We start from the raw sequence: 20757 nt of genomic DNA on the forward strand, positions 1-20757 counted from the left end.
AGGGTGCAGCATTCACAAGGCAGCACGCCCTGATTTTGTACGTGGACGTCTTGCGCTGTGCACCTCTGACCCCGCAGGGAGGCGGCATGCGGAGGGTGAGCTTCCAGGCTCCGGTACCAAACCTGCAGTTGTCAGTAGCTCCTCCTTAGCGTCCCGACCAGCCCTGCTCGCCTGCAAAGGCCTCTGGAGGGATTCAGCTCCAGAAGTGACTAGGGCTGAAAAAACACATGCCTGGTGCGTGGTTCTGCTGAAACTCAGCAGACTGAAGCACCAGCACCGGATCTGGGTCACAGCAGGACACAACCCTATAGACGGTGGCCAGCCGATCCCGTCGCTGCCTTTCCAGGACAAGGTGTACTGAAGGATTTGAAGAGGAATTGGCATTTCCAGCTAGATAATGAACAATACAAACCTTCAAAACAGTCTGCGCCTTGCATAGCTGGAGATGAGAAAACTTACAAGCTACTGTTGAAGGTAAAACAAAGGGTCAAAATGTTCTGCTTGGAAAGAAGCTGGTATTGGTTCTGTCAGACCAGGGAGTGAAGCTCTGCTCCATGAATAATCTAGGAGGAAATGCTAAAATGCAGAATTAAGCATAAATTTTCAACACCAGACAGCTCCCACCCAAGAATGTTAAGAATTGGCTAAATATCACTTTGGGTTTGTAGGTTTTTCTTCCTTTCTTGAGAAGTTCCAGAGACTAACAAAGACAAGCCCTGAACAACCTCCCCAGCCCAGCCCAGCCGTGCCCGGCGGCAGCCCTGGGCCGTGGGCTGGGAGGCGGCAGTGCAGTGCCGTGTGCCGCTCAGCAGGGTTTTTCGGGAAGCGGATCTTGCCAAGAAAGCATCATCTCAGGTTGATTTGACTGGCAGGCGGTGTCCACGTAAGTGTGGATACAACACCGTGAGCTGTTGACTTGCAACCTGAATGGACTTCGCGTGGGTCGGGCAGAGGGCTTACTCTCCTCTCCCCCCATCTGACCTGGCTCTCGCTCCCTACTTACCGTGTTACCATCTAAACTAGCGCACACTTAGTACCGTCGGGCTGAAGCCCTACAAACATGTTACTTCGTGGCATGGTACAATCAGATCAGGGAGGCAAGGGCCTTTGCTTCATGCCTCCTCCACTGGAGCCTCCTGCACGCAGCAAAGGTGGGCAGGAGCAGTGCTTCCCTCGGCCGGTCACGGCAGGCAGGAGCAGCGACCCATTGAGAGGCCCTGAAGTTCTGGAGGGGGTAAGTGAAACCAAAGTCTCACAGCTCGGGGGCCTCTGAGGCAGCACGGGCTGTCCGGCTCTCAGGACACGGTGCACTGCCCGAGCAGGGATGGAGCCAGGGCTCCTGGGCACGCTCACCCTGCGTCGCTTTTGTAAAAGTGGTATTTGCACTTACACAAGAAGGAATCACAGAATCGAAGAATAATTGTGGTTGGGAGAAGCAATCTGGTGGTCTCTAATCCTGCTCAGAGAAGATCCAGTTTGGATCGGGTTTCTCCAGACCTTGTTCCATTGAATCCAGAGTATCTCCAAGCAGGGGGATCCTGGGACGTCTCTGACCCCCGAGGTGCTCTGGCTGCAGAGCAGATCTGAAGGCCTGCCACCAGCCGCTGGCAGGCACCGTCTGTTTCTGCAGGGAACTCCTGCGTGGCAGTAGTGGGGAACTGCTGACCTGCAGGAAACCCTCCCTGGTGCCGCAGGCACCAAACCCCGTGGAAGGACACATCTCGGGCGAGGGAGGAGGCAGAAACCTGACAGCACAACCTCCTCTACAGGTAAACCTGCTGCCTGCGCCCAGCGTTTCACAGCGGAAAGCTGAACAAAGTTGCTCAGGGTGGGAGATGGAGACAGCAAAATTGAGGACACGTGGAAAAGTCCTCTTTGCACCCTGCAGCGTCCCAGTGCAGCCCAGCCAAGCCCCCTCTGTCACCGCTCTTCAGGGGAGGCCGCCGTACTGTGGCGAGGACAGGACCAAGCCTCAGCCCTTTCAGCTCACTGGAGCTGTCACGAGTGGCACAGCTGTGCCGCCGCACCTCGGCGGCTCCTCAGTCATGGGAGACACCCCGGCTCCGGCTCAGCCACCAGCCAAATTCAGGCAAACCAAGACCTTTCTGTGGTTGGCTTCCGTGACTGGCTTTAGAGCAGCAGCTCCCCAGGGCTGCTCACGGTGGGTGTTGCTGAGCTTCACACCACCGCTTTTGCATCGGTGCCCCTCTCGGCCCCACAAGCCCCGCTCTGGCTCCCAGGCACACGCCCAGAGATGGCTGAGGAGCTCCAGTGCCCCATACACTGCTTCTGCCCTATAAACACCTGCATGATTCACAGGACTGCAGGGTTTGTGTCTACCAGCTGCACCCACCTTGCGGCTCATGGCAGGGAGCAGAGCTGAGGCTGATGACACAGCATTCAGGACTCTGATTGCCCGGGCTGGAGGCTGAGGTGAGCAACTGGATTCCTGATGAAATCTTTTATTTTTATTTAGTACCTTGAATATCAGTTCCCATTTCTGGCTTCTCCTGGGACTTCTCAGGAGCAGCCAGTGGGGAGACAGGAAGGTAGCAGGAGGATGGTGTATATTTACAATAAATGGTCAGGAAAAAGCAAGAATCAAGGCTCTCCTGGGATCTGTTCTACCCCTAAAGAAGCTGTAGCTGCAATCAACAGGCCTGTTTCAGTCTTTTCAACCATGCTAACAGTGGGCCACGAGCAGCAGGTCCCGAGATCAGCACAAAGCCACAGTGCCTCAGAGACGTTCCGTGAAGAACAAGCCCAGGAGTCACTTGGGCCCCAGGACCTTGCCTTCGGCACTGCTGCCTGTTGCACTGACACAGCCTCCTGCTTTTCCTGGGTTCTTCAGGGTCTGCCTGAGCTCTGGCTTCCTCTCCTGGAAAGCAGGGAGAATGTCAGCCCCCTCTGAATGTCAGCCCTTTGCCCCTTTCCCTGCACTCTTCCCCTCTCCTTCCCCATTTCTGAGCAGGTACCCTCTGTACCAAGCAGCTAGGCGAGCTGCTCTGTGCAGCAGGAAAAGAGCATAGCCCAGGCTCTCAGAAATGCCGATGCAATCACTACACGCAAAATATGTGCAGCAGCTTCACAGGGAGACAATTTCCCTTTGTCCAGCATCAGCTGAGCTCTGCTTTCTCTGACCACTGTAACAGACGCCAAGCATCTCCAGGCCCCCATGCCCAGGAACTGACTGTCCCTGACGGACCCAACTGGCAGGCAGACAGCCGTTTGCTGCCAACTGCTCACTACCAGCTTGTGAAACAGCCCGGTTTCACAAAGGGATCCTCCGCACCGTGCTGCTGCTCAGCCTGCGCTGCCTTCCTGCCCGCAGAGCGGGCACAGGAGGCTCTGTCAGGCCACCCTCGCGTCACCCATTGCCTTACAGAGCCGCCTCCGCAGCGGCTCGGGGCAGGGCTGGCGGCGAGCCTGAGCTGGGGGCACCTCCACGGCCACGGGAGTCACCTCACACACCACGGGCTTGGGAGGAGCTCAGGGCCGTGTCATAGAATCACAGAATGCTTTGGGTCGGAAGGGACCTTTAGAGGCCATCCAGTCCAGCCCCCTGCCCTGAGCAGGGACATCTTCACCCAGACCAGGTTGCTCAGAGCCCCGTCCAGCCTGGCCTGGAATGTTCCCAGGGATGGGGCATCGACCACCTCTCGGGGCAACCTGTTCTAGTGCTTCACCACCCTCACTGTAAAAAATTGCTTCCTTCTATCCAGTCTGAATCTCCCCTCCTCTAGTTTAAAACCATCACCCCTTGTCCTGTCACAGCAGCCCTTGCTAAAGAGGTCACCCCCACCCTTCCCACAGCCCCCTTTAAGCGCTGGGAGGCCGCAATAAGGTCTCCCCACAGCCTTCTCTCCCCCAGCTGCACAACCCCAGCTCTCCCAGCCCGGCCTCGCAGCAGGGGGGCTCCAGCCCCCGGAGCATTTCTGTGCCCCCTCTGGCCCCGCTCCCACAGCCCCGTGTCTGTCCCGCGCTGAGGAGCCCCGAGCTGGAGGCGGCGCCGCGGGGGGGTCTCACAGAGCAAAGCCCCCGCCCTCGGTGCTTCAAACCCCGCCGCTTCCCAGCCCGGCTCCGGCCCCCGGCACCGCCCCTCAGCACCGCGCACGCGCACGGCGCCGCCGGCCGCCCCCTGCCCTGGCCCCGCCCCCGGGCGGTGGCGGCACGAGCGCGGCTGCGCGGCCATGGCGTCGGCCTGCGCCGAGATGGAGCAGCGGGCGGCGCCTCCTCCTTCTCCCCCTCCTCCTCCTCGTCCTCCCGCCGCCGCCGCCGCCGCCGCGCCGGGCTCGGCCGAGCTGGTGTGCGCGCAGGGCCGGAACCTGAAGGCGGTGCTGTGCCAGCGCTGCGGGTCGCGGGTGCTGCTGCCCGGCGCCGCCACCTTCGCCCGCCGTGAGGTACCGGGGGAGGGCGGAGGGAGCGGCGGGAGGGCGGGGCGGGGCGGGGCGGGGCGGGCGCCCCCTGCAGGCGGGGCGGTGACGCTGTGTGTCCCGCAGCTCCTCCTGCCCGCCATGAGGAAGAAGGCGGCGGCGGGAGGCGGCGGCGGCGGCGGCGGCGGCGGGGACCTGGTGCGGGAGCACTGGCTGGTGCGCGACATGTTCTCCTTCGAGAACGTGGGCTTCACCCGCGACGTGGGCAACGTGAAGTTCCTGGTGTGCGCCGACTGCGAGGCGGGGCCCATCGGCTGGCACTGCCTCGACGACAAGGACAGCTTCTACGTGGCGCTGGAGCGCGTGGCTCACGAGTGACACCGGCGCTGCCGCCTGGGCTGGGGACGGGGGCGATGGCCCCTGCCAGGGGAGCCGGGCTCAGCCGGCGGGACCCCTGCCCGCCCCGCGGCCTGCCCGCGACCGGCTGAGCCAAGGCACACGGGCCGACGGCGGCCTGGCCGCCGCGCAGCCTTGCTGATGGCGGCCCCACACCTGACTGACCCACACCTGACTGACCCACAGCGTGGCTGGTCACCCCATAGCCACGGACTGACCGGCACCGGCACAGCCAGCTCCTCGCCCGAGCCCGCGCGGGAAGGACGTCGTTGGCGGGAGGGTGCCCCGCGACCTGCAGGGACGGCTCACCCTGACAATTTTGCCAAATAGCCCGGTCCGCCGCTGTCGCTAGGGGCGGCCCCAGGCCTTCCTGGCTGTTCTCCGTCACTTCTGCGGCTGCTGTTTTTCAAACGTGCTGTCTCTAAGGTCGATGGGTTTGTGGCACAGCCATGTAAATGTGGGTGCTGGCACAAGGGCAAGGGGAGCACTGCTGCACTGAATCATCATGGCAGCTTAAATTGTCTGAACTACAGCCAAAGCAGTTACAGGGTTTAAGGCTGTATCTTCTGTTGATTTTTCAGAAGAAACGTTCCCTGCCCCAAAGCCTAACATTTTGGTTCTCTAAAACCTCATCCTATTTGGCAACTGTAACCTGTACATGGCACCTAAAGTGTTTGTAAGGCATTTTAACTAACACTGTATGCAGTTTTATTAACTGAGTACTTGGAAATAAAATAAGATACAGGTAGAGTTTGCAGACAGCGTAGGCTGATGGAATGGCAAACAAAGAAACCGTGCAAGATCAGAGTATTTCCAGGCAGCAAGAATGAAGAGATCCCAACCTGAAAAGGATTTGAATCATTGGACGAGCAGTGTCCAGTGACCGTGTGTCTCAGTGCTGAAGAATGTCAACACAGCTGTGTGGGTATTAAACAGAGAAGCTGGGGAGGAATTTCTCTTCTGTAAAAGCAGCTGGTAGGAGCAATGTGGGGTGTCGTGTCCAATTTTGGTCTCTGCCTTCTAAAAGATGGGCACAAAGGTGACTGAAAATTGAAGGAGGCTGCAGCAGCCATGGTTCTCACTGTATTTATCTCTTGGTAATTGTGGTCCAGTTTGCATTCCCCAACTGAACCATGCAGCAGCTTTACAGTGGTCGTCTGGGGTCACAGAGGACATGCCTTACTGCAGGGGGTGTATCGGCGTGCTGTGCTAATAAATACATTTTGTACCAATGCAGCTGTGAAGGCACAACTGTCATTGCGCTGGGGTGCTGAAGTTGTATTTGCTACCAAAATCAAGGCCGGTTGTACTTAAAGACGTTGCTGCCACAAGGCCATGGGAGAGACCTTTTCCTTGGTCTGGCAGGAGTCTGTAAGGCAGGCACAGCCTCAGGGAGATTTTCCAGAAAGGCATCCTGACAACAGGCGAGGGAGAAATCCTTTCTTCCAATGCTTGAGCACCTGCACTTTTAAGATTGGAGACTCTGCCTTAATGTAGAACAACCAAGACGTTGGCTGTTTTGGGGCTGCTCCATGAGAAACCTCTGCTGTGGGCAGTCACCACGTATTCACAGGAGGGAGAGAGGCACACACCGCAGTCTGGCGATTAAGGCTCTCATTTGGGCAGGAGGTGAGTCTTGTGCCATATCTTTGCTAAATATGGCACTTCAGATGCACGTTTGACATGAAAATTGTGCTTCTTTCCTCGTGCACCTCTTGTCTTTTAGCCGTAAGCCCAGTAACTGAACAGATTCATCAAGGAAGCATACCTAGAAGGGCAGGAGAGCTTCATTTGGGTTCTGCAATGAAATAGTGGGATCATGTCACTTTCATTTCACACTTCCATTAGACTGTTGTCTATTAGGGAACATGTTTTGACCTGTAACATCTAGGTTACTAAAATATAAAATGTGCTGTGCAATAGTTTCATTTTGAGGATGCCACTGTGCAGAAGAGGCCTGTGGATATCAGTTTGATTAATCCTGAGTAAATGACACTTCTCAAAAAAATGGTACATGTTGATTCCTGATGTTGGGGAGTAGTCGGCGGGTGGCGCAGGGACAGAGCTGGGGTGGTGGCCGCAGCTTTCCCCAGTTGGTAGAACACTTCCTGGAGAGATGGGAGACCTTGGGTCAAAGGCCTCCTTCACATCCGCATTGCAGCAATTTGAATCCCCGTCAGCGTGGCGTTGCTTGGTGATGGTGAGCAATGGCAGCTCCTCCTGCCCGTCGGTCTGAGAGGAGAGATGTGCTGGATGGAAACATCCTCCACAGGATCCAGGTTTGGTCCCTGCTCACTCGTAACTCTGAGGTAGGAACATGCAGATTGTGGAAATGCTAAGAAATATAGTATCTTTTAGCAACTCACGGGAGGGAACTTTTGTATCATGAGATCTTGGGATTTTTCAAGCTCAGGTAAGATCTTGGCTTCCTACAGCTTGGAGAAGCCGTGAGAGGTGCCTCTGAAGTCCAAGTAGCGCAGGCAGGGACGAGGTGCTGGGGAAGGGGCAGCCAGGCCATAGAGCTCCGCAGTCTGACTGCTGGTGCTCGGGAGCCCATCGCCTGGGCTGATGCATATCCCGAGAGCTGAAGTCAGTACTATGAGGAGGGGGAGGGAATTGTGCAGAGGGAGAAGGCAGCATCACTGTGGAATCTGAGCCCAGGCGGTTCCACCGTGATGTTAACTGAATTTTAGAGGAGGAGTGTCTGCAGTCAGCAAACCTTCGGGGGAAGGTCTGCTGTGTTTATGTAACAGACGGCAACGCCAGATCTGGGAGCATCAAATGAAGCACTGAGCAGTTTTTGTGTTAATGAGAGCTAATAAAAATTTGGATAGTCTCACAAATAAACATAATCTTTTCACTGCTTTTTATCTAGCATGTTGAAAAACTGTTTTCCAGTTGCCTGCAGGAACTTCTAGGAAAAGAAGGATAGACAAGAGCCAACCTTCAGGTACGGGAAGGGCCTATCTGCAGCCTATATTTATCATCACAGGACGGAGCAGAACCCTTATTTCCACATGCAGGTCGCTTTTAAATTAATTTGAAGATCACAGAATCCCAGAATGGCGGGAGTTGGAAGGACCCTCTGGAGCTCACCCCGTCCCACCCCTGCTGGAGCAGGCACCCCCAGAGCAGGGGCACAGGGCCGCGTCCAGGCGGGGGGTGAATGTCTCCAGGGAAGGGACCCCACAGCCTCTCTGAGCAGCCTGTGCCCCTGCTCGGGCACCCGCACAGGGAAGGGGTTTTTCATCATATTTAAGATAGGTTCTTCTACATAAAGAGCTGCACAGACTTTACTCGTAAGACCCATTCTGTGTTAACTGTAGCACTGCCAAGAGAGGGAAAGCTACTGAACCTGCTCCCTTGCCCACCTCGCTAGTGGGATTGGCTGGCGCGAGAACTGTGCATGGCAGGACACAAAACCTCCAGCCCTTGGGGTCTTGCCTCAGTCCTGCTTTTGGGTGAGGGCAAATAATCATAATTTTGTCTAATTGCTTCCCAATCTGATTTTAAGGCCTGTTTGTGTTGGTTAAGTGTTTATATACCATAAATATAAATGTATTTAGGATGGGTAAAATCTTGCTTCGCTCTGACTCAGGTATTGAGGTTGGTTCCCAGCCCCAAAACCCTGCTCTGGGCTTAGGCTGGCATTGTCACCTTGTGTAACTTCACCTCTCCCTTGAGCCAGCTGCTGAACCCTTCGCTGAGACTGTTCAGTTTGCTAACTCAGTGTGAAGCTCTGCTTCTTGGCCTGCTGGGTTGAAGCATGGGAGTTTGAGCTCCACAGCCTGCGTGAGATAACTGGGAGGTAATGGCAAGATGCAGGTCTTCCCATTTTTGGCAGCAGGAGGCTGTGAGATCAGCTGAGCTGTCTTGGGAAACTGCCACAAGTCATCACTCGCCAGGAGGTTGCATTCACAGTCTTCCTTCCCTGAGCTGAGTGCATTGCACGGGAATAGGTAAGTGGTGGTCGGAGCAGGGACTGGAATTCAAGGCTCCCTCTTTCCCCAGCTCTGCAAGTCAGCAAAGAGGTCTTGTTTCTGGCCCTGACAACACTCAAGGTCTCTCCATGATTGTTTGTCTCTTAACTGCTCTGCCAAAGATTTCTTCTGTTACAACAATATGGACTTCAAAGTGACAGTTTGGAGGATTTTGCTGTTTGCCTCCCTGCTGTGTTCTAGAGCTCTGCCGTTCTTGCTAGTCCTCACTTAGGCAGCCAGGAGAGCTTAAAGTGGGATCTTCGCAGCACCTGCAGCTCAGTGTGTCTCAGAACCTGCTGCCACCGTGTGTGGAGACGAGGAGCAGAGCTCAGGAAAGAGCTGTGGATTGATAAAAGCAAGGCCAGTTTTGCTAGGAGAGATATTTTTGGCATTACATCTCCTACGTATCTTGCCTTGCTTATTTCCCTAAACCGCCAGCACTACAGAGCAAGACAGTCACACTGTGTGAACAGATACTGCTGTATCAGCATGGGCAGCATCTACAAGGCGTGGGTGTTTGGAAGACGAGGGGTATCTGAAATGTATTATGAATATTCTCTGAAGGTCATTTTACATGCCTGACATTACATTCCCTGGCAGGGACAAGAAAAGCAGGAGGAAAGGAGACAATAGAGAGGAAATAGCTTCAGGGTCCTTCAACAAATAGTGCAGGGAAATGCTTCCCTGCCTCCCGCAAAGCCAGGTTAATAAAGGCCAAACCCTAGAATCAAAGCAACTCTAAACCACCAAGTATTTTGCCTAAAACCACCAAGCATTTTGCAGCTGCTGAGGGACATGGAAAGAAACCACAGCAGATGAGTGGAACTTGCCATAAAAGTGCAAAGAGAAAATGAGGGCTTTGATAAAAGCCAGCTTTACGCTCCTTTTAACCAATAATTTCTGTTATGCATTTCAGCATAAATACTTCTTTCCTGAGTTGCAAGTCAGCCACGTTCTTAAAGCGCAGCTTTCTTACAAGTGCAGCTGGACCTTTTTGTGTCGGTGAGGGTAGAGAGGAGGGAGAAGGTAGCCTAGCAATCCAGATGAGAGTTACTGTGCTGGGGGGCTGCCCCCACCAGGTGAGTGAGAGAAGCTGTGCTGGTTTGGGCTGGGATAGAGTTAACTTTCTTCATAGTAGCTAGTACGGGGCTGTGTTTTGGATTTGTGCTGAAAACAGTGTTGGTAATACAGGGATGTTTGGCTGTCTTCACAGGAGCATGCTTCAGAGCAAGTGCTCTGGCATCTGAAAATTATCTGACCGTGCAGAGAGAAAAAATCAAGTGCTTTGCTCCCTAAATGCAATCACTGAGGAAGCGTGAGCAGGTTCCTGGGTCACTGAGATAATGCTTCCATCTCCTGAGAGGGGGAAGCAGGCTCTGCAAAAAATGCTTCTTGCATCTTTCGTAAAACTTAATCCAGAATGGCACAACTTAGGGGTTGCTGCAGTTCAGGTTTTTAAGTACTGCGTGGCTGAATCTGAGAGCGCTGCACGGGTGGAAACAGCTTGTAGCCAAGGATATATCCCTTGATCAGCACTTGGTCACTTCTTTGGGGCTTCAATTTTGTCTTTGTTTAAAATATGAACTGTTCACATACAGCTCCTGCATGGAGAAATGCAGGGTTACGCTTCCCTCCTTGGCACAACTGCATCAGATGTGTAGGCTGTGGGTGGAGGGGAGCAGCCCAGGGCAGGCTGTAATCCCATAGACGCAGTTGGGCCTGAAAGTGGGGCACGTCCTGACCGAAGCAGGGGCTGTTCAGCCACCAGAGGAGGCCAAAGCAGTAGGAGCCAGCGCTGCGTTTTTTCCAGCAGCCCGCCTTACCGGCGGGTGTTACTCTGGCAGGACAGGTCAGAACTGCGGGCAAAGTCTGTCCTTGGAAAGTCTTTCAGGGCAATTTGTGGCATCGATGGGAGCCACACGTCCCTGGGGCGAGAAGCTGCGCTGGGAGAGCTCCCTGCATGGATGTGTTCATCCGCACTTCTCGCTGGGGAAGCAGTGGGGACTGTGCGTACACTCAGCTGTGCTTCTGCTCCCCCTTTCATGTTCCTTATCTTCCAGGAGTCGCTGAATTCCCCCAGAGGAAGGGAGACGGTTTCAAGCCTTAATCGCTGTGCGCGCAGAGGCAAAGCGCTCTTGTCTGAGTGCTGCCAGGAGTCACCCTCTGCCATTGTTCAAACCCAGCTGGAAGAGATGCCCTGAGAGCAAGGGAAAATAAGCAGAGCCGTGTCAGCACAGGTATCCTCCGCTCCTCGAGCAGCTGACTCTGCACGCTGCCTGGAACACTATTAACAGTATGCTTCTTCCATGGCAGACATCCAGACCGCAGCTCACTGCAGAACCCCTGGTTAATTTGTAATCTCCAGCACTGGAGCACGAGGACATGGCTCCGAGAACTTGCTGCCTAGTGCTTTCCTGGGGAGGGAGCAGTCTGTGGCTCCTGGTCTCTAAAAGAGGCAGGAGGACTCCGTTCTCTGCCAAACTGTGGCAGGTCCAAGGGGTCAGCACCAAAAAGGGTAGGAGGAAAGAAGGGACTCAGCAAACAAAGGACCCAGCTCCTGAGGAGAAAAGATGCTCGGAGAAAGGCGCAGCTTTAGACTGTGGTGGGAGGAACCTCCCTTGATAAGGAGTAACCAGGAGCGAGGGGTGGAGCTGCGGGTGTCAGCAGCACTCTGTAGGCTCAGTGCCTCCGCAGCTCCATCCCTGCTGCAGCCACAGGTCCCCAGTTTGGCTCTGGTGCTCCACAGGGCCCCACAGCATCACTCATGGGGATCTGGTTCCACCCCTTCCCTCCAGGGCCCTGCTGGGATTTGGGGGTTTCTGTTGGGCACCTGGTATGCTTGCACTGAAAGGCAATGGCTGTGTGCTGCTGGCCTGTACCGAGACCCAGCTCCCGACTGTGGGAGAGGTGAAGCCACGGTGCTGCACGTACTCAGAGCAGCACAGCGTAAGGTGCACCTTCTGCCTACTGGGGCCCTCTCGCTCTACTTCCTGGCATCCCCTGCCCTGCAGGCCAGGTTTGTAGTGCTGCTGATCCAGCCAAACTCGTGTTTAGTTGGTCCTGACACAGATGTCAGTAGAGAGAGGTTGCTGCCGTGTGCAGCTGTGCCATAAGGCCAGTGCAGTACTGAACTGGGTGCACTGGTTGCAGCAGGGGTCCTGCTGTGCACCCACAAAGCCATTCTGCCTTGGATGCGGCCCCTCCGCACGTTACTGTGCCACCTGGAGCTCTTTGGCCGAGTCGGTATGTACAGCGCATTTAGCTCTTTGAGGCTAACGGGGAAATGAGTGCTCGGCTCTGTTCCAACGCTCGTCTGCAATCGGTCAGTGTCACCATGAGTTCACTGGGTATCTCAAACCTGAGACAGTCCACAGAGGGGCTTCTCTTCCTACCGGCCTTAGTGGTCCACAAACCATTGGATTCTCTTTAAAACCACCCCGTATGCACTTACAGCAAGAACCGACTCAGATCTGTGGCACTGCACCCAGTCCACGCTGCCTGGCTGTCACGGATGGATGCAGCCCTGCCAGTGGTGTCTCTGGACTATGGATGTGTCGTGGTTTAACCCCGGCCAGCAATTAAGCCCCATGCAGCCACTCACCCACTCGCCTCCCAGTGGGATGGGGGGAGAATGAGAAGTGTAAAAGTGAGAAAAACTCATGGATTCAGATAAAAACAGTTTAATAATTAAAAATAAATTTTTAAAAAGGAAAAAAAAAGAGGAAAATAAAACCCAAGAAAAACAAGTGGTGCAAAAGAAAGAAATTGCTCACTACCAACCAACCGATGCCCAGCCCGAGCAGCAGCAGCCCCTGCCATCTTCCACCCGCCAGTTTTGTTGCTGAGCACGACATCGTATGGTCTGGACAGTCCCTGGGGTCAGCTGTCCCAGCTGTGTCCCCTCCCAGCTCCTTGTGTGCCCCAGCACACGCGCTGGCGGGGCAGCGTGAGGAGCAGAAAAGCCCGTGACACTGTGTCAGCCCTGCTCAGCAATAGCTAAAACAGCCCTGTGTTATCAACACAGGTTTCAGCACAAACCCAGAACACAGCCCCGTGCGAGCTGCTGTAAGAACTGCAACCATCCCAGCTAAAGCCAGCACAGGATGCGAACGGTTTGCCACGGTCGCTAACTGCACTGTCAGCAGAGCGGTTTCTTGGTCAAAAGAACCACGCAGCAAAGAATCCGTGCAGGTAGAAATCTCCAAACACTGGAAATATGAGTAAGTTGGTAGATGGTGCTACTGCTTGACCAGAGGAAGAAGATTAATTTCGCAGTGAAAGAGTCTAATGGGCGATTTTAGTTACCACAGTTAACTGCCACATAAAGAGAGGCCAGTTATTGTAGCAAGGTGTATTTCCAGTATCTAACCCAAAACCTAGTGGTGCAGAACACAACAAAATTTGTAGGCTAGGGTGCGTTTACTCGCAGTTAACGAGCAGAACCTGGGCCAAGAAGTTTAACCCATACCGGGAACAGAGTTTCCAAAGTCGGACATGATTTGAGCCAGAGGGGTACTGGCCAGCACAGCAACACACGATGCACAGCACGGAGGTGGCCCTGCGCATGGGTGAGTCACTCAGAAGGCCTTTTAATTGTAAAGAAAAAAATCAGTGGACTTGGTGGAGATGTTGTTTCAGCTCCAAGAAATGTCAGATGGGGGGTTGTTACTGCAGGGAAGAAGTATGGTATGAAAGTCAGGGCTGAAGTAACATTTAAAAAGGCAGGGAATGGAGGCAGCCCCTGCAATATGGACTTGGAGAGGACAAAAAAATAGGGCAGGTAGTCAAGTCCCTGCTTGCAGGAGCAGGATTAAACCAGTTGGAAGAACAAATAAGGTAAGATTTAAAAACAGGGAATGTATTTAAGGCCATTAAAAACAGGATCTTATTTAAGGATTACCTTCAAGAAGCTGTGCATTAAGGTTACAGAGTCAAATGATAAAGGTAGAGAATGCAGATAATAAACTTGTTCATGAAATGTTAATCCCCTGTGTACGTACATTCTGCTGCAGTGCTGCTGGCTATCACGTAGGAAATCACACAAAGCAAAAGGAGAGCCCAGCCCTTTGGGGTGCCAATGTGGCAACTCAGGCACATCCTTCCACTTATTTTGAGACTCCCTGCAAGGAGAGGGCCAGGTATAAATAGGGTATAATAATATAATTAGAGATCTGTTTATTGCACATGTTCAGTGTTCAGGACAGGAATGATTCCTTCCCGTGGACGAACTACTCTAGTTATGTCTTCTGCACTCATCTTTCCCATACGGAAGGATTTCCAGCCCATCTGGAACGTGGAGTGTTTAGGTCAGAAATTAATTCAGCCCTGGCTACTTGGGTAGTTTTGAGCTCTAAATCAAAGGTGTTTCTTGGCGCTGGCAAACGTTCCCAACACCCTCACGGGGAATCCATGTCCTCCCATGGAGGTTTGGCCTGAGATCAGTGGGTTAAGCATTCCCTCCTGTTTTAAGTTCTCCCCAAGTCGTTCCTCTGTTTGCTGCGTGCAGCACTTGAGATAAAACGTACAGGTATGTGTGATGGGATAAGCATCTTGCTTTGCAATCAAACCCCAGTGATATGAACGGGTTTGTCACAAGATCCACGGCGTCCCGCTCAGAGCGCTGCGCCCCAAGTAGCCGGGTGCACCTCCTCTTGCACAACCCGTTCCTCTGCAGGGCCCTACCCCCGCCACCCTGACGGCAGAGCGGTGTTTGCCTCCCTTTCCCAGCAGGGCCTGTTGATATTCACCTTGCCAAGGTGAATGGAAATGGAAATCTGCTGTGTACATACCTTCTGCTATAGGGTGACCCTTCTGTACCCTGGGCATGGCGGAGAGAGCGCTCTGCGATGAGAGCGGCAATGGTTTCCGCTTTTAAACCAATCTTGCAAAACAGAGCATTCCATTCTGGTTGTCTTCTATTGATTTGCACAGTTCATTCAGTTCACATCAATACATTCAGGCAGAAAAGGGCATGGTGCTGGCTGCTCGTGCAGCTGTGGACTCCTGACACGTGGTCCGTAAGTGACATCCAGACCTGAATGGCCAGATGAGCTGGTTTAGGCAGCATGCAACCACAGCCAGTGCTAAACCAACTAAAAACCTCATCACACTGCACGGGAAAGTACTGTTGTTCCTCATTCTTGCTAGCTAGGCTTCATACAACAGTTTTCCTCACCTGCCATTCCTTTCCCAGTCTACAGAATAAACAAAGAACAAAATCCCTGTTTCTCTTCCCCTTCTACCTCTCCAGAAGGCTAATGAAGGTTGTGGTTTACTTGATGTCAGGAACCTTTGTCCTCCAGCCCCTGCAAAGCTGACAGTGCATTTTGCAACAGCGAAAGGTTGGGACTGTGCAATAGGAGGCCCCACCAAAGTCCACAGCAAGCTGCCCTAGGCAGGGTGTCAGGCCTGTCTTCTAGAGGAGGATTAGACCAGATCAGATGATCCCAAGTGAACTGCGCCCAGTGTTGCAAAGGAAGATTAAAACAAAACCAAAACACCTGAAGATCCCTGTCAAGACAATTTGGAAGGAATTCCTTGTCAATACTAAAAAATACCTGTTCCTGTAACAATACAGGACCCCAAATCCAGGAGGAGACTGTGTGTTACCTTCACGCACCCTGGCGAGGCATTCAGCTACCTGTGGGTAATGGGGCAGGACAAAACAGACAAGCAAAAACCTGTAGCCAGATGATAGGCTGGGATGAGAAAATACAGGCTAGTGGTTCAGGAATTCTCTGAGACAGGAATCTCTGAAGGTGGGGAGAACACCCTGGGGTAGTGAAGCTGTTACACTGGCCCTCTTCTACATGCTTCCCAAAGAATTTGCCATGGCTACCGTGAGAAAAACAATACCGAGCTCAGCAGGGGTATGACTGATCTGGTGTGACTCTTTATGTCACATTTATATCCTTAGCAATTTCCTCATGTGTATAGTCACCCCAGAATTAAAAATTATATATGTAAAACCAATCTCTAGTTCTGTGCCACACCACCGAAACAGCCGGGAGGCATTAACAATGCAAAGAGGGACCCCACACCAGCACAACGGTGCGAACATTCAGCCCAGCACTAACTGCTCCTGTGTCAGCCTGTGACAGACGTGACTGGGATCAGCACGGACGTGGGCCCTCGCTTGCAACAACCCTCTCGTTGTGTACATGTTGAGGCGATCAATCCCCGCTTTGGAAGGCACCACCCCATCTCGCCTCCGCAGAGAGCCCTGCGGCTTGCTGACAGATCAATAACCTCCCAGCTGGCCCTGCACCAGGCAGGGAAGGGGACGTGCTTGTGAATGATTAACTACATTACACACCTTCCCTCCCCCTGAAGTTCAGCTCAGTCCCTGATCCCAACCATGTCTTTTCCTGGTGCTGTTTAATCTGACCTGGCCAAGGGAAAACCTGGGTGCTCATTTTGGGAAAAGGGATGAGTAAAGAACGGGAGCAAAGACTGAAAGTACATGGGGTAACCCTGGTGTCTGGGAGCTAAGAAGGAAGATTTTAGATGGCAAACGAGACAGGGAGTCATGAGCAGGCGGCCATAAAGGCTGCGACTGGCCACAGCCATACCCTGCTGCAGTGGGAGAGAGGTGAGAGGAGTGACCAGATCTGCCACCGCTCGCCTGGGTTACGCAATTCAACATATCAGAAGGTGAGATCCATGTTAAGGAACCGGCTGCTGCCGCACGCTACTTCCTGCTGTAAGCTGCTGCGACATGCCGCGTCCCTTCACCAGCTCCCAGCCAACGTCCAGGGTCAGCTCCGGATCCTGCATCTAGAATTTAAAGTAATTAATAAAATCAATGGTATTAGAGACTGGAAGAGTCATTCAGAGCTGCAGAATAAAACCTGTCCCTGAGAAGCAAGGCCCTCACGCTGGTTAGGAACCCTCCCGACCCTGGCCTGAAATAGGCTGAAACCCCTCACGGCAGAAGGCTGGTAGCCACGGGGCACGACTTAAACTAGAGCAGGAAAACCTGCACAGCCCAGGGACACGCAGAGGCCCCATCTAGTCTCACCCCATGTCTGCCCTGTTGCTGTGTAGGAATTTTCCAAACAGGCATCTGGATTTGGTTTTCTGGGCCATTTGGGAGGGAGAGTCTCTCTCCCACGAAACAGTCAGAGGGGCTGTATGCTTGTGGAGGGAGCCAGATAGAAAGCTAGGGTGAGGTACACAGGACTGACGACGGCTATTTCAAACTGAATGAATTGGCAGTCGGAGAGGAGCAGGTGAAGCTGAGTACTGAAAAACTGAAGTCTTGGTAAAGCACTGTCCCAATAGCGATGAAATCTGAATATTTTATTCTAGCTAGACACATGCAGTCATCAATTCTCATACTCAAATGAGTTTTCTGTTCCCTCGGAATGATGAGGAGTCAAGACCTCACTGAAATCTATGCAGCACATTGCTGTTGTCAGTCTGAGTGCTAGAAAACAGTGCATGGAAATCCCAGGTCCTCTCAAATCCAGCACAGACAGGTAGTCAGCAGACAGCTAGGGGATTAAGGCTATCGCATTCTTAGGAATCCACTCATAGAAGCACATGTGCACAGATTATTTGTCCCACACTTCTGAGAAAGAACAGACAGCAAGAGCTGCAGAGTTGTACATTCAAAGAAGGTTCATCCCAAACCCTCGAGGATCGCCAGACCCACTGTGCAGCTACAGAGACTTTATCACAAACACACAGCAAGTCTGGCATTTTCTGAAAGTATCATATTCACTGAATACACGGTATGCAGCCAAAGTCTGTGCTCTGTGGGCCTCGACAGCATTACCAGACACAGAGAAATCCTGGACAACTGTAAAGAATTCTCATACTGCATGCAGAAATAATCTCCAGCAAGAAAAGAGAATGTGTTCAGGAAAACCTGGGTACATGATACCCCTTGGACTTGACATTATCATTTAGTCAGACTAAAGGAAACACATTTCAATCCGCAACAAACATTTTTCTGGGTATCCAGCAACACAAATGTATTTATGTATAAGACTGGGGTATGTCTTGTCAGTGCATCAACTATGGGAACACACACCAAGGCAAACACAGCTTGAAGTGCCAGCTGCGTGGTCTTGATGCCCCCTTTTATGCCACATGAGGAGCACACTGAAGCCCAGTGAACGAAGCTTTATTGCAGCAGGTGCAGTACGACAGAACAGGTTTCAGCTGCCCAAGTGGCTGTATGAAATCTGACAAAGTAGCATCAAACCCTGATTTTCTCACCAGTCTGACAAACACATCATGCAGCTGGAGCAGTCCTGGTAAATCCAGTTTAGTGGGGATGATACCACGTTTCAGAGCTGAGGCACACGTCAAAAATCCATTCCCCAATACCTGTTAAGACAAATCAGACCAGGTAATTAGTACAGGAGTTAAGTATGTGAAAACCTCGGTTTAAGCTAGACCAGGGCATACCATAACACCCCAGCCTGGCCTGCTGGCCACACTCCATTTTATACAACCCAGGAAGGCTTATGGAGACGCAAAAATAGAAAGAACACTGAAATTTTTGCAACACCATAACAACGTGGAAGAATGAAATCCGGTTTTGCCCATTTTCTCTTTTATGCTGCAGGAAAAGGATTCCCAAAGTTGGGTTTGCAAAGGTCTGATCAGTGATGGGGTGCTGCTATTTTTGTTTCCAGCTGAGAAAAGCACAACAGATGATAAAAGGATTAAAAAAGAACACTTAACTGCTTTTTTTTTTTCCCTCCAAAAAGAATAAAAAGAACAAAAATATTGCACCTGTTTTCCTCTTCCGTTTTCCATTAGTAATTGCTGTGAGGCTCACGATCACTTCAGGTGTGATCCCTCCCATCTGAGTATGAACACCTACGACTGCAGATTTCAGTTCTGCCTGTCTCAGACAACTAGAACCATCCTGGTCTTTACCAAACAGCTTCACCAAGGAGGCTGTGTGAGCGAAAGGCACTTGGCAGCCAAGGTCATACCCCAGCCAAGTCAGGCTGAGCAATTAGCATAAAACAAAGGAGATGAAAAGACAGAAAGACAAGTTCTTTCAGGTCTCAGAGATGACTGGAGCATATTACAAGAGGCTAGCTGGAACGGGGCTGGGGGTTATTAGAAGTTTAATGTTGATTGGATCCTTAAAATATATACCAGCTTGATAGCAGTAAGCAAATAGTTTGTGCTTGTTGAGGATTAGGTTACACAGGAGCAGAGAAGACTTATTTTTAGAGAATATTTGCAAAGCTGTATGTACTCCCCTGATGTCAGCTGGCCTAGCCACCCAGCCCACGGCTATTTCATACTCACAGCATGCTTATTGAACAGGCACAGGAGGAAAGAGATCCTGCTGCAGCTTGCTTCTTGATACAGGTACTTTATGTGCAATCACTCCCAACCATCCCTCAAACCCTAGTCAACCTCTCTCCGGTGTGGAGACAGACAAATTCTCTAAATACAGCCAGCCAAGGACTCTCTTGTATCTTACCTGTTTTTCAGCTATGTATTACACCAGGCATCATTCTTTGGAAAAAACAAGTATATCGGTATTATTTTTAGTTTTTTCCCCTTCCTCCATCTCTGTCCTTCTCTCTCGATCTTCTGATCCTTGCTATCCGGAGGACTTTTGCCTTTCAATAATTCTGAATGTGCACCCATGCAGGTTTCATTTCCAGAACCAGTGTTGAAACGATCACAATGAAATTGATAATATCAATAAGAGCATCTTTAGCAGGCTGTGGTCACCATGCCCTCGAGATCAGTAGGAGGGAGGGGGTTCATCACTCCCACCACTCGCTTCAGCTGAATGTAGACCCAGCGTGACACGGCTCCACCACACTCCCTCCAAAAGTATCACTTCTGTTTGGGCAGCTCACAGGAATGAAGGTCTACACAGGAAGAGGAAAACATTATCTACTTTGTTATTGTTTATTATAGTTTCACATGCCTATCCTGCCCCAAAAGCTTAGCTCAACATGGGTAGAAGCAGTTTCCTGAAGCTGATGCCTGTGCTGCCCTTGAAAGGATGGTGCTCCAGTTATCAGACTTCACGCGCACACACTGCCAGCAGCCGCTCTCCACCCGAGAAATCAGTTTAGCAATCTCATTAATACTTCTGTTACTAAAACCCTTAGGACCCTTCACAGGGTTTTCATCCTTCCCATCTAAACACCCAACTTCAGTCAGGACATTTACACACCAAGAGTACTGATTTCAATAGGGTCTACATGGCTTTCCAGATTTGGTCCTTTGGATTTAAATCCTCCCCATTGTGTGACTCTTTATTCCAGTAATAGCTGGTACAAGCACTGCTTTGCCTGGTGACTGCGCAATGGAGCTGTCTCCTCCCTCCTCGGAGGGAAAATATAAAGGTTTGCCCACATGTCACTCTTCCTCCCTCAGAGAGGGGCACTCCCACAGGCCTGCCTGCGGGGCCGGGGTCTCCCAGCCGTTTCGCCAGGGCTCAGCGTGCACCACCGGGCGGGCCCGGAGCCTCCCGGGCAGAGGGCTGAGGGCAGACCCCGGCGCAGCCTGGCTCTGCCCGCCTCAGGCCCGTCCCACCCGGGTGACACTGACCAGCAGGCCCGCCCGCAGCCGGACAGCGGGCCTCAGCCCGTCGGCCGGGCAAAGCCGCTCTCCTCACCCCTCTCCGCCGCGGCAGCCACCGGCTCCGGGGACAGCGCCCCCGCCGCCCCGGGCCGGCACCAGCTGCCCGAAGGACCCGCAAACCCCGCAGCGCGGCCGGCGGGTACACGGCCTGAGGAGGGAGGTGTCGGCCTCCCTTGGCGGGAAGACTAAGCCCCGCCTTATCCCCGCCCCCGGTTACGAATCAACCAATAGCTAGCGCAGGAGGGTGAAATTCATACCTGCGATCCAATGGCGCACAGCCGGTCCCATTTGGCGAGGCCATAGCCCGTCTCCGATTGGGAGAACAGACAGTCTCGACGCGTACGCACCCAATAGCACCGCGAGGAGGTTACGCCTCCGAGCGATGTATAGCCAATGAGAAACGCGCGGGGTGCCCACCGCCCCGCCCTCCT

The 20757-nt window shown here is 52.7% G+C and overlaps 1 protein-coding gene and 2 long non-coding RNA genes across 4 annotated transcripts; 1 reads left to right on the forward strand and 2 right to left on the reverse strand.

Annotated features, from left to right (window-relative positions):
- Positions 1-4138: 4138 nt before the first annotated feature.
- On the forward strand, positions 4139-5519 carry RABIF (RAB interacting factor). Its single transcript, XM_064471720.1, has 2 exons — positions 4139-4400; positions 4500-5519. The coding sequence occupies exons 1-2, from the start codon at positions 4191-4193 to the stop codon at positions 4749-4751; spliced, it is 462 nt and encodes a 153-aa protein (XP_064327790.1). The 5' UTR covers positions 4139-4190; the 3' UTR covers positions 4752-5519.
- LOC135316847 (uncharacterized) lies at positions 5454-16663 on the reverse strand. Of its 2 annotated transcripts, none has more exons than XR_010376071.1 (2): positions 14539-16663; positions 5454-7104 (listed from the first exon to the last, which is right to left on the reverse strand). It is a non-coding gene; the product is annotated as an uncharacterized LOC135316847 (long non-coding RNA). The 2 variants fall into 2 exon arrangements; XR_010376072.1 differs by having other exon boundaries at positions 5454-7537.
- A 379-nt stretch (positions 16664-17042) lies between these two features.
- Positions 17043-20493, reverse strand: LOC135316856 (uncharacterized). The gene is made up of 3 exons (XR_010376076.1): positions 20361-20493; positions 19206-19605; positions 17043-18085 (listed from the first exon to the last, which is right to left on the reverse strand). It is a non-coding gene; the product is annotated as an uncharacterized LOC135316856 (long non-coding RNA).
- Positions 20494-20757: the final 264 nt, after the last annotated feature.

The sequence above is a fragment of the Phalacrocorax carbo genome, chromosome 23 (assembly GCF_963921805.1).
Source record: "Phalacrocorax carbo chromosome 23, bPhaCar2.1, whole genome shotgun sequence".
NCBI classification, from domain to species: Eukaryota; Metazoa; Chordata; class Aves; order Suliformes; family Phalacrocoracidae; genus Phalacrocorax; species Phalacrocorax carbo.